General features: G+C 54.4%; 1 protein-coding gene across 1 annotated transcript in view; it reads left to right on the forward strand.

Moving 5' to 3' along the window:
* SH3PXD2A (SH3 and PX domains 2A) overlaps positions 1–14729 on the forward strand; it is a 248907-nt gene that overhangs the window by 223892 nt on the left and 10286 nt on the right. Inside the window, exons 12-15 of the mRNA XM_060034134.1 lie at positions 1705–2042; positions 3139–3188; positions 5832–5951; positions 8086–14661. Of these exons, the coding sequence (XP_059890117.1) occupies positions 1705–2042; positions 3139–3188; positions 5832–5951; positions 8086–10059 (2482 nt within the window). The 3' untranslated portion in view covers positions 10060–14661. The remainder of the gene's footprint in view (positions 1–1704; positions 2043–3138; positions 3189–5831; positions 5952–8085; positions 14662–14729) is intronic.

The raw sequence follows: 14729 nt of genomic DNA on the forward strand, positions 1-14729 counted from the left end.
ACTCCCAGGAGACCTCGCGCCCCATCTCCGCACAGGTGCTCCCAGTGGCTGGCAGGTTCCTCATCTTTCTTACAAGATGAAGGGCACCAAGTTCTGGGCCAGATGCTGCCAAAAGCTAGCCGTGTGACCCTCTGCTACTTGCTTTGCTTTTCTGAGCCTTGGTTGTTGGTGTATGTAAGATTAGGTATCTTTACTAGTTGCTTCCATCCAGCCCTGAAATTCTGTGCTTCTGTCTGCCAGCTCCCTGACTTCCATCCGTTTGTTCACTGATGTCTGCCTTCCAAGCCCCAAAACGGGGATAGACAGTTGAGCTTGGGTCAGCCTGCCTGCACAGTCATGTGACGTGAACGTAGGAAGCCACCTCCTACCTGAACTTTCCAGCAAAGCTCAAACACGTTAGAAACTTGAACTTTCACATTTCCTTTCCTCCTACCTAATGAGCCCCCAAGAACAAGGTCAGATCAGGGAGGCAGGGGGGCCGGGGATTATCAGACATCTGGCATGGAGGAGCCATTCCAGGGAGCCAGATGTGTCCCAGGGAGCAGGCGGGGACATTGCACCCCAGACTGCAGGGCATTGGCCAGGAATTGCTGGACCAGGAAGTAAGTTCTCAGTGGGTTTGGGTAGGAGCTCAACACCATGAGGGAAAAAGGGAAAAACTTGTTTTCAGAAGTCAGCAAATCCCCTGAAATTAAGTCGGCCCCGTCATTTGCCTTTTGCTCTGTTTATGGGTTTGGGGTTTTGTTTCGTTTTGTTTTCGTTCTGCCACACCAAAGGCTTTAATTTTATCCAGTCACGTGCTTTATTTAGTCGTTTCATTTATGGTTTCTGCCTTTGGAGTTCCACTTAGAAAGATTTTCTCAGCCCCCAAGATTAAGCAAATATTCACGACTTGCGTTTTTAAGTTTGCTATACGGTTGTAAGGCCAGAGTCTCACTTGTTTTTCCTAACTGGATCATCAGTCATCCCCAGATCACTCACTGAATAAGCCATCCTGACCCCACTGCTTTGAAACGTCATCTTTAGCGTTGGTCTGTGGACTTGTTCTGTGAACTTGATCCGTCTGCTCCTCCTGCAGTGGTGCCGACACTTCTCCCACTTGGCCACTCACTCTTTATACACGTCTTCCTAGTTGGTCTCAATATGTCTATCCTTCTGGATAAATGTTTACAGCTACTCTATCCCAGCATTTTGCAGAAGAGAAAATATTGAGCTCCAGGGTAGGGACTTGTCCGAAGTACCATAGGCCAGAACTCAGGTTTCCTAACTCTCACCTATGCTGCCTCTTCACCTCTCTGATCATACTTCCCTTTCTGACTGGGCATTTAACTCTATACACCTTCTCATTTCTTATCTCTAGAATTGCCCTCTGCTGTGGTGAGCTTGTAGGCCATTGCAAAGTCTACCTTTTAGGCAACCCCAAATCTGAGGAATCTTCTCATCTCAATGTCCCATGTCTGCCCGACGTTGCAAACAATGAGAGCCCGCACCAAGAGGGATCAGGCAAAGAACTAGGAGACAGAGAGGAAGCAGTGGTGTTCCCGATGTCTTTCCACTGGCCCTCGTTCCGGTTCTCTCCAGAGTAGTGGCTTTGCCAAGTGTCTTACAGAGCGCAGCAGAGAAAGCTCAGCTGGGCAAGGCCCGATGGAGACTGGGGCCTGGACAGGGTGCTCTCATGATGCCATGTCCCACTCCTCCCTGCAGATACCTGGGCAAAGAGGGCTGGGCACCAGCATCCTACCTGAAGAAAGCCAAGGATGACCTGCCAGCACGGAAGAAGAATCTGGCAGGCCCAGTGGAGATCATCGGGAACATCATGGAGATCAGCAACCTGCTGAACAAAAAGGCGTCCGGGGACAAGGAGACCACCCCAGCTGAAGGCGAGGCCCCAGAGGCCCCCATCACCAAGAAGGAGATCAGCCTGCCCATCCTCTGCAATGCTTCCAACGGCAGCGCCCTGGGTGTCCCCGAGAGGACCGTCTCCAAGCTGGCCCAGGGCTCCCCAGCTGTGGCCAGGATTGCCCCTCAGAGGGCCCAGATCAGTAAGAACCTCGCTGATCCCCGGGTCCTTGCCGCACAGCTCTTTAGAGAAGGGGCGTGAGGTGCAAGGAAAGCCTAAGGGGGGTCGGGGTGTGTGCAGGATCCCCATATTATTCTGTTCCTGAGATGTAGGCTGACCCCTGACCCCAGGCTCGCTTTGCCAGCTTGTCTTATGCTAATCACAAGCATGGACAAGGCAATTCCTTCCACTCCTCCGAGATAAATTGCATGCATACGTAAGCTGGTAGCATCATGAACGGTCACTCTGCAGATAGGTCACCTGGGCTGTGAGATGGGTGCTCACATCTCACATCTGAGTGCAAGGCTGCTCTATGAGTGACAGCCTGTAGATCATCTTGCTGAGCCTTACCCCTTCCTCCCTGTCGTCTTCCTCCAGTTACCGGAAATCTAAGACACTCGGAAGGGTGACTGTACCTCCCTCCACAAGCACTTTTAAGCAGCATCCTTCCGGAATCTCCTCCTTTCGTACAGGAGAAACCCAGCTGCCGGCACCTCCAGATCTCTAGCATCTCTGGGGCAAGGATGCCTGCGGATTGAGGGTTAAACTGTTCTGCATTATGAGACCAGCTTCTGTTTATGTCCAGCCATTCTTAAAATCTGGAGGAAAGCTGTTTTTTAGTTTGGTTCTGAGCTTACATTAGCTTTATGCCTGAAACCTTCTGAGCGGCCAGTCGGGAGCTGTTTTGGGGGTACTTCCTCTTGCCTAGCGCTGTGCTAGCTTCCAAGGATTTGGTAGTGAGCAAAAAACAGACATGGTCTCTTCTCCTAAATTTGGAAATCTGATAAAGCTATCTACCCTTTCCCCTGAAAAAAGCCCCTCTGTCTGTACATTTTGAAATTGTGCACATCATTTTAGGGGGTTCACGGATCCCCTTGAAACACAGCTAAGGAAGCTTAAAGATCTCTCACTTCCACTGAAGAAGCCCAGCTCTCGTGCCTGTGGTGACCGAGAGCATGGGTTCCTCATAAATGTGGGAAAAGAGCGGGAACTTCCCAGCATCAGGAGATCACACCCAGGGAAGGGAGGGAAGGCACTGTGTCTGGCTGCGATTTCTGAAGCCCTGTTTCTTCTTCTAGGCTCCCCGAACCTCAGGACAAGGCCTCCACCTCGCAGAGAGTCCAGCTTGGTATGTGTGCTCAGTTTCTTCTCTCTTTCTCATTCCCTTTCCTGGGTGCCCCGTAGCAGCTCCCAGTAATTGGCTGTCTCAGTGCAGAGTCTGTTGGTCCAGGGCTTCCCCAGGGCCATGCTGGAGCTTCCAGCTTTGTGGGGCTGGAGGCAGGGAGGGAAGCCTGGGGAACCCAGCCTTCCTGGGGCCTAGCTGGACAGTTTTTAATCGAAAACACACTGCACTCTAAAGCTAAATAAATCCATCCCAGCCACGGCACTGGCAGACATAAACATTTAGACTGGCTGGCGAGAGTGTCCAGCCGGGGCATTGCCAGGGGCGGGAAATAGGGCTGCTGTCCATGTGAGCCTGGAAGACTTTCAGCTTTGCCTTCCTTGCCCGGGAGTGCCCAGTGGATGCCAGAACCTGGGAGGGCGCAGGGCAGACCAGTGAGCATCTTCTCCGGGGAGGAGGGTGGTAAATGGCAGGGACTTGTTTATGCTGAAGCTCAAAGAGGCTCAGTGCTGCTGGGGTCTGTGGCGCCTGTAGGTGAGGTTTCCTGGCATCCAGACCGCCACGGAGGTGGATGTGCACTCAGGGTGCTGGGGCTTTGACCGAGAGCCCTAGAACCAAGAACTGTCATCTGGGGCAGTGGGATGCAGTGCAAAGAATGGGGCTTCAGGCCTGCCAGGCATGGATTCATACTCCGTTTCTGACACTGAGAAACAGCAAGCCCCTGGCCAGGTTGCTTACCCTCCAGAGGCCTCAGTTTCCTTATTTATAAGAGGGCGACAGTGCCAGCCATCTCCTAGGGCTGTTGTAAGGATGGGATGAGATGGTGTATGCAGAGGGCTGGCCATCGACTTTCCACTTCCTCTGTCAGCTCTCTGTGCACTATGTGTGGACAAGGATTCTGCAGTCACATCTGGGCTTAGCCGCAAGATTTACTGTGGTCAGTGACATCCGCCCCAGGGGGGTGGACAGCGGCCGTCACTGGAAGAGTTGGCCTTCCCTAAACAGGATTTTTGAAGATTTGGCCCCTGGAGATGGGACCGTCCTGGCCCTGGCCGTCAGCCCCACTGGAGTTTTCTATCTTGTTTCTCCTCCCATTTTACACAACTGAACGAGTTCTCCCCTCCCCTCATCTCTCTCAGCCCCAGCTAATTATTTTCAGGCAGACTTGATTTTGGCAAGAATGGGGTAATTCTTTCCACACCTGCCAAAAGCAGGGCTTGCTAGGGCAGAGCTGCTCTTTCCGGCTAGGTCCGTCCGACTCCCACCTGGCCGCGGGGGTCCAGGCAGGGCCGGGACCTGGGCCACCTCTGTGCGCATGCACGGCTGCAGAGCCAGCCACCAGGGCAGGGAAAGTTGACCTGGTCCCTCAAAACCAGCCTCCCCCGCACCCTTCACTCACTCTGACCTGAGGCAGCTCAGCTGTGACTGGCAGGATTAGAACATGCTGAGCCTTGAAGGACGAGGCAGGGTAAGAGGAATAGGATGGCGTTTCAGGAAGAGCGTTCGGCTTCAGCTTATGTTTTATAGAGCTTTTCCTGTGCCGCTGGCTGGACCAGAAGTTATGTTCATTATCTCATGGCCCTGTTATTAGTTCCATTTTACAGATGAGGAAACTGAGGCTCAGAGAGAGCAAGGGCCTTGCCCAGGGCCACGCAACTGGTGAATTGCTGAGCTGGGACTGGAGCCCACATGCGTCCACCTGCAGGCAGAGACCTTCTGAGGTCTTCCTGCTACACTGTAGCTGCTTCCCCCCCCCTCTAGCCTCCCAAACACGTGTACCTTTTTTATAAGATTGTTTTATTTTAACTCCTTTGTTTGATACCAGGCCATATTGGGAGTGATGGGGAGGCGCCAAGGCCATGTTGGCTGGAGTAGAGACTGGCTGAAGCTGGAATGTCCTCTCCACGAGGGCAAGGGGGTTGTCCTGTCCCTTTGGTTCACTCTTGCATGCCTGGTGCCTTGGACCAGAGTCTGGCACCCAGTAGACACACAACAAACATTTGTCAAGTGAATGAATGAGGCTCACAGCTCATGGGCTGTGGCTGTATTCTACATTTGCTTGCATGTCAGGCTTAGTTATCGACACGCCAGCAACTAGGAAGCATTTAGGCTGCCCAGCGCGTTCTACCCAACCCCAGAGCAAAGGATCCTGAGTGTATTCCGTGCTTGCCTAACCATTTGGCATCATCACGATGACAGACCAAGGGGTTTTCTGACCAACCCCACACCCCCTTACACCCACCCCACCTCTGCAGTCAGGTGTCACCCCGGTGGCCCTTCACCTGAGACTCAAGGACATGGCTCTCCTCTCCCAGGGGGCAGTGTGCACGGGCTTTGTTACAACAATTTCTCCGCTTTTTGACTTTTGTTTTGGGACCTAGCTGTTGAGGCTTCTGAAAACTGGATTCCAAAGATGTAAGGGTGGAAATTTACTTAGATGATCATTTTCATAGCTCAGACAAGTCTCAAGCGAATCCTAGGTGTTCTTAGCCTGATCAGGAGAGTGGTCTCTTGGTGAGCCACCCTGAGACTCAGGTGATTGATACATCCTCAGGTCAGCTGCTCTCCACCTGGTGTAGCCGCCACACTCACCTCAGTTACGGTTCTGATCAGGTGAGCCTCGCTGACTTGAGTCCTTCTCTGCCTCAGGGGTTCCAGCTGCCTAAGCCGCCAGAGCCCCCTTCTGTTGAGGTGGAGTACTACACCATTGCCGAATTCCAGTCGTGCATTTCTGATGGGATCAGTTTTCGAGGCGGACAGAAGGCAGAGGTGAGCCTTGGGCCATGGGGCTGAGGGTTATAATTCATGATGGTCAGATACCCCCCGTGTTTCCCATTTATGTCTTGCTGGCGACATTCCTGAGGGGCGAGCAGGAAAGGTGCAGAAACAGAACCCACAGGGATTAGAATTTGCCTAAAGCCAGTAAGTGCCACAGCCAGGACTAGAACCCACGGCTCCTGTCTCCACCCAGCTGCCGTCACAGCAGCGTTTCCCAAAGCATATTATAGGAGCTCGTGATGGGGACACTTTGAAACAAAGGGCCTCTGGGGTTGAGTTTGGAGGACAGTGAGTTAAACAAAACCCAACCAGCTTTGTTGTTTTAGTTGCAGAACTTCTCAGAGCCTAGATATGGGGGTGTCACTGTGTGTCTCTAAGAGGGGACTGGAATAGGCAGTATCACCTAGATTCCTCTCCCAGGAGCTCCTGGGGGCCAGGGTTCCACAAGACCCATATTAGGAAGTGCTGCTGTTGGGAGAATGTGGTCCAGGCAGCCGGAGTAAGGCACTGAGGACCCGCTCTGGCCACGTCCACACCACAGGCACCTCTGACATTCGATGCAGTCCCTTCTCCCCCAGGTTCTGATGATTTCTCTCTGCAAGTGGGTAGCAGACCCTCTCCTGCTCCCTCCCAGCCGGTCTCCTAGCATTTATGAAACCCCACTTTGTGGCCAGCGCTGAACATGGCACTCCAGGGACCAGAGAAGATCTGTGACTCAGATCTTTCTCTTGAGTGGCTCTGTGTAGTAATGGAGTTAAGTCCAATTAATACCTGTAAAACCATCAGAAGAGTAACTGGGCAGTTTCTGCCCATTGAAGAGGTGATGCCCCCAATGTGAATGTTTTAAACCACATGCCTGGAACTTAGAACTAAATTTCTAAGAGAAATCATTCTCTCAGTGGTGCTTATGCTTCCAGAAGAGCCTATGAAGCTCATAATGTAAGAGAACTGACATACCTAGGATCTACCCACGTATGCATTTTGAGTATGGAGTGGGCAGAGTGAAGGACGGAATATAGCACCCAAGGCAGGGCGGGGGCTGCAGAGGGCTGGCCTCAGGCAGACCTTGCCTTTGGTGGTCTCTATCCTCCCTTCCTTCCTTGCCCCTCTTCCCCCAGTGCCGGTGCTTTCAAGCTTCCCTTCCCCTCCCTGGGACCTCCTCCTCCAGCAGTGTTCCACAATTCAAAATTACAGTTGTTCCTCGGGGTCCGTGGGGCGTTGGTTCCATGACCCCCAGTGGACACCCAAATCCTGGGATGCTCAAGGCCCTTACATAAAATCGTAGTGCAGTTGGCCCTCCACATCCAGGGATGCGGAACCTGCGCACATGGAAGGACAACTGCCTCTTCCATTCGTATTCCCCGATCCAAACGGACCTCAGTACAGCCAGCAACCACACTCCTGGGCTTTCTCCAGTCTCAAATAGCAGTTAAGAAAGAAGCTCCTTGAACGAGTTTATACTAACAGGGAAATGACTGAGAGGCCCTAGCCTTCCCCCAGGAAGCCGTTCAACTCAAAGAAATCTCCTCAGCTGGTAGGATTTCAGTGGGATTCCACATGTAGTGAAATGACCATGAGCAATGGGGAAACCAGGGAGGTCCAGCCTCAGCCTTACCTCCAGGTTCCACTCACCTGCACCCTCCTATTCTCTTCTGCCCTGAGAGACCCTTTCCAGTGTCACCGAGGGAGGGCCTAGCAGTATGGGAGTGAGAGGATGGAAGTGGTGGAATGGCAGTCTTTTGTACGTATGGGTCCGTGGTGAGCGGGGTTTTGTAGGGACTGGGAACAGTGCATCTTCCAAGTGTAGTAGCTCAGCGGGAGGAGAAGTGAGGGTCTGGAGAGGAGGCCAGCTCGACCAGGGTGTTGGAGGAGACTTGGAAGAGCAGGAGAGGGGGTCTTGGAGAGTAGGAGCCCCCCCATCCAGGAGACGATAGAGACCTGGGTTTGAATGCCAGCCCATCACTTCCTACGTTGGGTCCTGGGCCACTTACTCAGTGGCTCAGTTCACTTATCTGGGAAATAGAGATAATGTCTCCTAGAGCCAAAGTGGGAAGCTCCCACCCTGGCACATGGTAGGGCCCCAGCGATCCTCCCAGCTCACTGGCCCGTCTGCCCCTTCCCCCAGGTCATCGACAAGAACTCGGGTGGCTGGTGGTACGTGCAGATCGGTGAGAAGGAGGGCTGGGCCCCCGCGTCGTACATCGATAAGCGCAGGAAGCCCAACCTGAGCCGCCGCACGAGCACTCTGACGCGGCCCAAGGTGCCCCCACCGGCACCGCCCAGCAAGCCCAAGGAGGCCGAGGAGGGTCTGGCGGGTGCTGGTGAGAGCCAGGACTCCCCGCTGAGGCTCAGGTACGAGGAGCCCGAGTATGACATCCCTGCCTTTGGCTTCGACTCAGAGCCAGAGCTGAGTGAGGAGCCCGCAGAGGACGGCAGCTCGGGGGACAGGCGGCCCGGCCAGCCCCACAAGCCCTCGCCCGCCTTCTCGCTGCAGCGCGCCCGCTTCAAGGTGGGCGGATCTGCAGAGGACGTGGCCCTGGAGGAGGAGACCATCTATGAGAACGAGGGCTTCCGGGCATGTGCAGAGGACGCCCTGTCAGCCAGGCGCTCCTCTCGGGACAGCGACTCCCCAGGCGGCTCCCCGCTGTCCCTTGCCAGGAAAAACTCCCCCAGATCGGGCTCCCCCAAATCGTCGTCGCTCTTGAAGCTCAAGGCAGAGAAGAACGCCCAGGCGGAACTGGGGAAGAACCACTCCTCTGCCTCCTTTTCCTCGTCCATCACCATCAACACCACCTGCTCTTCCTCTTCCTCCTCTTCCTCCTCGTCCTTGTCCAAGAACAGTGAGGACCTGAAGCGCCGTTCTGCCTCGGACGCAGGCATCCGCGGCGCTCCCAAGGTCGGAGCGAGGAAGGATGCTGACCCGAAGACTGGGCTGACCTCCTGTGCCCGGGCCAAGCCATCAGTTCGGCCCAAGCCGTTCCTGAACCGCACAGAGTCCCAGAGTCAGGAGAAGATGGACATCAGCACTTTACGGCGCCAGCTGAGGCCCACTGGCCAGCTCCGGGGCGGCCTCAAGGGCTCCAAGAGCGAGGATTCGGAGCTGCCCCCCCAGATGGCCTTCGAGGGTCCCGGTGAGGGGTCCAGGAGAGGCTCGGCCGACCTCATCACCCTCCCTGCCGCCACGCCCCCGTGTCCCACCAAGAAGGGGTGGGAAGGGCAGGCCACCTCCTACACGACATGTAGTGCCTACCAAAAAGTCCAGGACTCGGAGATCAGCTTCCCGGCAGGCGTGGAGGTGCAGGTGCTTGAGAAGCTGGAAAGTGGCTGGTGGTACGTGAGGTTTGGGGAGCTGGAGGGCTGGGCCCCCTCCCACTATCTGGTGCTCGGTGAGAACGAGCAATTCGACCCCCCTGGCAAAGAGCTGGACACAGTGGCCACCAAGAGCAAGCAGAACGAGGGCAAGTCAGACAGCCTGGAAAAGATCGAGAAGCGGGTCCAAGCGCTGAACACCGTCAACCAGAGCAAAAGGGCCACGCCACCCATCCCCTCCAAGCCTCCCGGCGGCTTCGTCAAGACCTCGGGCGCCGGGGCGGTGAAGATGAGGAATGGCGTGCGGCAGGTGGCCGTGAGGCCCCAGTCGGTGTTCGTGTCCCCACCGCCCAAGGACAGCAACCTGTCCTGTGCCCTGAGGAGGAATGAGTCGCTGACGGCCACCGACGGCCTCCGAGGCGTCCGCCGGAACTCCTCCTTCAGCACTGCCCGCTCGGCAGCCGCAGAAGCCAAGGGCCGCCTGGTCGAACGGGCCGCCAGCCAGGGCTCGGACCCTCCTCTGCTGCCCACTCAGCGCAACGGCATCCCGGTGTCCCCTGTGCGCCCCAAGCCCATTGAGAAGTCCCAGTTCATCCACAACAACCTCAAAGATGTGTACGTCTCGATCGCAGACTACGAGGGGGATGAGGAGACGGCGGGCTTCCAGGAGGGCGTGTCCATGGAGGTCCTGGAGAGGAACCCCAACGGCTGGTGGTACTGCCAGATTCTGGACGGGGTGAAGCCCTTCAAAGGCTGGGTGCCCTCCAACTACCTGGAGAAAAAGAACTAATGAGGAGTGGTGGGGGGCCTAAGTCCTTGCAGCCTCAGTATGGGTGAGCTGTGAGAGAAGACAAAAGGGAAAGGGAAAATGGGAGGGGGTGGGGAGGACAATGTTAAACCTGCAGAATGTGGGACCTCGAAGATACTCCCCTCCAGGCTGTCCCCCAGCTGGAAGGTAGGGTCTGGTGGGGGCCCACATTGAGCAGGGAGTGGAAGGGGCAGGGGTGTCCTGGGCCTGGGACCGGAGGCAAGAAAGCTGAGCCTCACACGTGCACCTTGGGGACTCTGCTGATGGACTCGGCACCATTTGGGACAGGCCATGTAGGAAACCCCAACTTGTGCCTTGGCTGCAAATCTGGAAAAGGTGTGGTTGTGCGGGCCTCCTGTGCCCTGCCCCTGCCTAGCCTGGCTTCCGTTGCTGGCATCTTGTACCCCGGAAGTAGCCCTTGTATCATCCTAATCTATGTTTGTGAGTTACGCTGGTTTCCCAGGAATCTCTGCCGCCTGCCATGGGTGGGTGTGGTAGGAGATACCACTGGCCCTGGGGCTGGGAGGCATCTCCTGTGAGCTCAGGCTGTCCCTGGGCCAGGCCACTGTTTCTTGTTAGTTGAAGAAAAAGCAGTTCCCCAGCTGCCAGCAAGGACCACCGTTCTTAGCCGTCACTGCTGCTGGCCTTGAGAAGAGAGGCTGCCCTGCCTGGGGCACCCCCGTGGAGGACCACCAGCTCCAGTGTTCACAGAGAGGGCAGGTAGAGCCGTCGGTCTTTTCACAGTCTGCACAGACTTTATTTTGGATATTTCTGGGTGGGCAGTTCTTTGCAAGTTTTGGGAGAGGTGTATTGCTTTGGGCCTTCTATGTCAGGCCTTGGGTTTTGGTCTTACTTTAGGAGTTGTTTGGGGACCCAAGGGCGGTCAGCCTCACGGGATGGGATGGGTAGTGGATGGACTTTCTATCATACTCTTGTGGGGAGGTGGTTTGGTTTGTGTTTTGCATTCTTCCCTCCACAAGCCAAAGTCGCTTCATTTGGTTTCCACTGTGTGGACAGTACCGGTGCTTGCCAGAGGGATCTCGGGCTGGAGGGGCCCTGGTCCCAGCCGTGGCAAAGCAGAGACGCTGCTCTCCTGGTTCTTGTGCAACCTCAGCAGGGCAGAACCCTCAGCAGGGAGGCGGGTGGTGTTCAGGAGAGGGGCAGCGAACGTTCCCCTGCCTGGGCAGGGCCCGAAGCCTTATGTGAAGGCTGTGGAGCAGCAGCCATTGCCCTCACCCTGGGCCCAGGGGAACCTGCTGGGCGGACACCACCAGGCACCCCCTGGCCTGCAAGCAATATCGCAGGTGCCCGAGGAGGCGAAGATCCCTGGGCCAGGAGCCAACCTGGTCTTTCCGAGGGGCAGTGCCCCTGCAAAGAGAGAAGGGAGAGAATGACGTCCCTGTCAACTCTGGGTGGTGTCTTTCAGTCGACACTTCAGAGGCCAAACTGGCTTCCCCAAGGACTCACTCTTCACTGGGAGTGGATTTCCACACGTGCCTTTGATTGTGGACAGATCAGGCTTCACAGCCCCCGACTCAGCTGCCAGATCCTGGACTAAGGAGGAAAGGCCCTCCCTCCGCCCACACTCCCCCCGCCCCCCAGGCAGCGTATGATGCCTGAAGAACAGCGGGGGACCCGCGCCTCGTGCCCTCAGCCCCCAGCCGCCCTGCCCTCCTCCTTCGCCGTACACTGACGCCTGGCAGCTCTAGCAAACTGCTCCCGTTCTATGTTGAAAAGGCCGTGGTGAGATTTTGCTTCCTTTTGTTTGTTTAAAATTAAAATTAGTTACTATTTTCTTCTGCTGGACAGTATTAAATAGAGCAGGATGTTGAGTTATCTGCTAGATTGCAGTACTAATGGTAGTGTTGTAGTGTCTTCATATTAATATTATTTGGACTTATTTGAACAATAATGATAAAGAAGTGGTTCATTATTTTTTAATTAATGCACTTTAATACGGTGGAATGGAAAGAAACCCAGAGAGCAAAGTGCATTACTTAAAGATGCAGTATATACTTTTCTCATTTTTAAGCAGCACATATTTATTAAAAGAAAAAAAAGTAATTTATGATTATTTAAAATAAAATTTAAAAGTAGAGTGATTGTCGGGTTAAAGGACCTTCCACGTAGCTATCTTCCAGGGGGATGGCCCCAGCGGCCTCACTCCTCAATGTCTGCACTGAGCCAGTTCAATCAGTAACACGCCAGCCAGGCCAGGAAGGAGTGCAGGACGCATCTGCTAAGCACAGAGCATCTCAGTCGGACTGGACCACAGTGCTCCCCAGAGCCTATCTTTCCCTGCCCTTCCTCACTGCACTGCCTTGTGGGACTCTCCACCACCCACAAGGCAGATGTTCTCCCAGCCCCCCAAAGACCCTCTCTCCTTAATCCCCAGTGCCCTTAAGTGAGTCATTGTAAGTGACCTTCAGGGTCACTCCATCCCATACCCTCTTGTTACTGCAGCCCAAAGACAGGAATTAGCTTTCCCCAAATCACATAGCTAGTTAACGGCAGACCTCCCCACTGCATCCACCCCTGCACTCCTCCCCAGCCCCGCTAGAGTTTATAGTGTGGTCATCATGTTTACAATGTGACATCCAGCCCCGAGGATGGCTGGGGGTTGCTCAGGCATCCAGGAAAAGTAGAGAATGCTGCCACCTGGTGACAGCATGTAGCTTTGGGCAGTGAACAGGGATTGCCATGCCCCGTCTTCGCCCCTTGCCCCTCACCATCACCCCCTTACAGCACAGCACAAACCCTGCAAACCCAAAGAGAATATTAATACTTGAAGCAAGAAGGGTGCATGCCAGTCCCTCTCAGACATGGCCAGGGGATGCCAGGCCTTGTGCCCCTGGACTCCTAGCCCTGCCCAGGGCAAGAGGGCTTTTCCCTAGAGCTACTGAGCTGCTTTGTGACGTTGGAGGGTACTTCTGGCAGCAGGTAGAGGAGGGAGGGGTCTGTGGCTCTGACCCATCTGGAGGAAAACCAGATCGGACTTTAAAAGGTTTAAAAAAAAAAAAATCTCAGCAGTGTCCAAACCTAGTTTTCCATTAGTTGCGATTGAAAATGTGAAATGACGTTGTATTGCTGTATACTGCAACTTTAATCAAAATGAGCCCTTCTGAGGTCATTATTGAGGTTTATATAATGCCCGAAGATGCATCATTTGGTGCTTTTCCTTTCAGTTTAAAGACTTTTTTCTTTTATTACAAGGGAAAAAGATGTCTTCATCTCTCTCCCACTTTGTAACAGGGGCCTGGCTGGGCTCCCTGGCCCCATCATGCTGTTCCCACTAGGCCAAGGGACCCCGAGGGTGGCAAGAGGGAGCTGGAGGGGGCAGCCTGAACAGCAGGTGTGCCATCTGCCCCAGCTGTGGCTGGGCCCTCTGGCCAGCCTTCAGCCCGTTCACCCCCAGCCTAGCCCCACAGGGTCCTCTCTCTTCCTCCTCCATGCTCCATCTTGACGAAGGCATTATATAGAATCGTTTTAATCACTTTCAGATGTTAGAGCAGCGTATTTTACTGGCATTTATATCCATTGCTTTCCTCAGCAAGGCATGTTACTATTATCATCTAAGGAAAAAAGACAAGGGAATTTCGGTCAAGCATTATTTTCATATTACTAGTATTTGCAGAATAGGTGTAGAACTATTTAAGTTTAGACCTTGGTTTGGTAGTTTGTTTTGTTTTTATGGAAAAAAAGATAAAGTAACCCCTACTTTTCCTGTTTTTGTATTTAACTAATATATTATTTCTTTAAGGTTACTCACTTCCCCTACCCGCTCCAAATACTTTGCATTCTCAATCGAAAATGAAAACAATCTGAGAGACAGGAAAAGTGCAATATTATCAAGAGGGATGCCAGGGCTTGTTGGGATGGTGGCGGGAGAGCCAGCAACCCCGTCTCTCGCTAGGGGAGGTGGGGCTCCTGGAAGAAGTCGTAGCTGTGGAGCCTATAGATGACCTGGGTATTGATTTTTTTTACCCCTCCTCCCCTTCCCCCTTCCCTGGCAAGATGGCAGGGGTCCCCGCCAGAGGGCATCCCCTTCTGCTGGGTGTTGTCCGCCCAGAAGAGAGGGATTCAGGGAAGTGGCATGGGGCACTTGGCCTCCCCGGGGCCCCAGCCCCAGGCACAGAGCAAGGGCCTCCAGGAACCGTTCCTTGTTTTCATTTCCGTTGTTTTTCAGCCAGCTGCTCAGAAAGACCTGTCCCCAAAATAACCTTTGGCAGCCCTCTCACGCCAATCTCTTGATGTTTGGGCCATGTTCCTTTCGATGTATGTTTGAGTCTTTCTAAAACTACGTAACCTCAAGTTCAGTTTATGGGCAGGAACCCTTGATGTAATCAAACCCTTCTGGAGGGATGTGGGTGCCTTGAGCCCAGCGTTCCCCAGTGACGCACCGATTCCCACAAGCCTGCAGCTGGGCCTGGTGCTGAGCCAGGGCCACCCGTTCATCTCAATGACTTCAGCCCGAGCAAGGCGCGAGCCCTGCCTCTGCTCAACACCCCGACAGTCCCCAGAAGGGCCTGGAGAAGCGTCGGAGGAGCCTGCTGAGGTCCCTGCAGACAGAACTTCCCACGACAGGTACCAAGCCGCCGCCTCCTACCTGGGTGCCAGTAGAGAGGGGACAGGACGGGAAGTCTCTGGGTCCA

Source organism: Delphinus delphis, chromosome 16 (genome assembly GCF_949987515.2).
Source record: "Delphinus delphis chromosome 16, mDelDel1.2, whole genome shotgun sequence".
Taxonomy (NCBI): domain Eukaryota; kingdom Metazoa; phylum Chordata; class Mammalia; order Artiodactyla; family Delphinidae; genus Delphinus; species Delphinus delphis.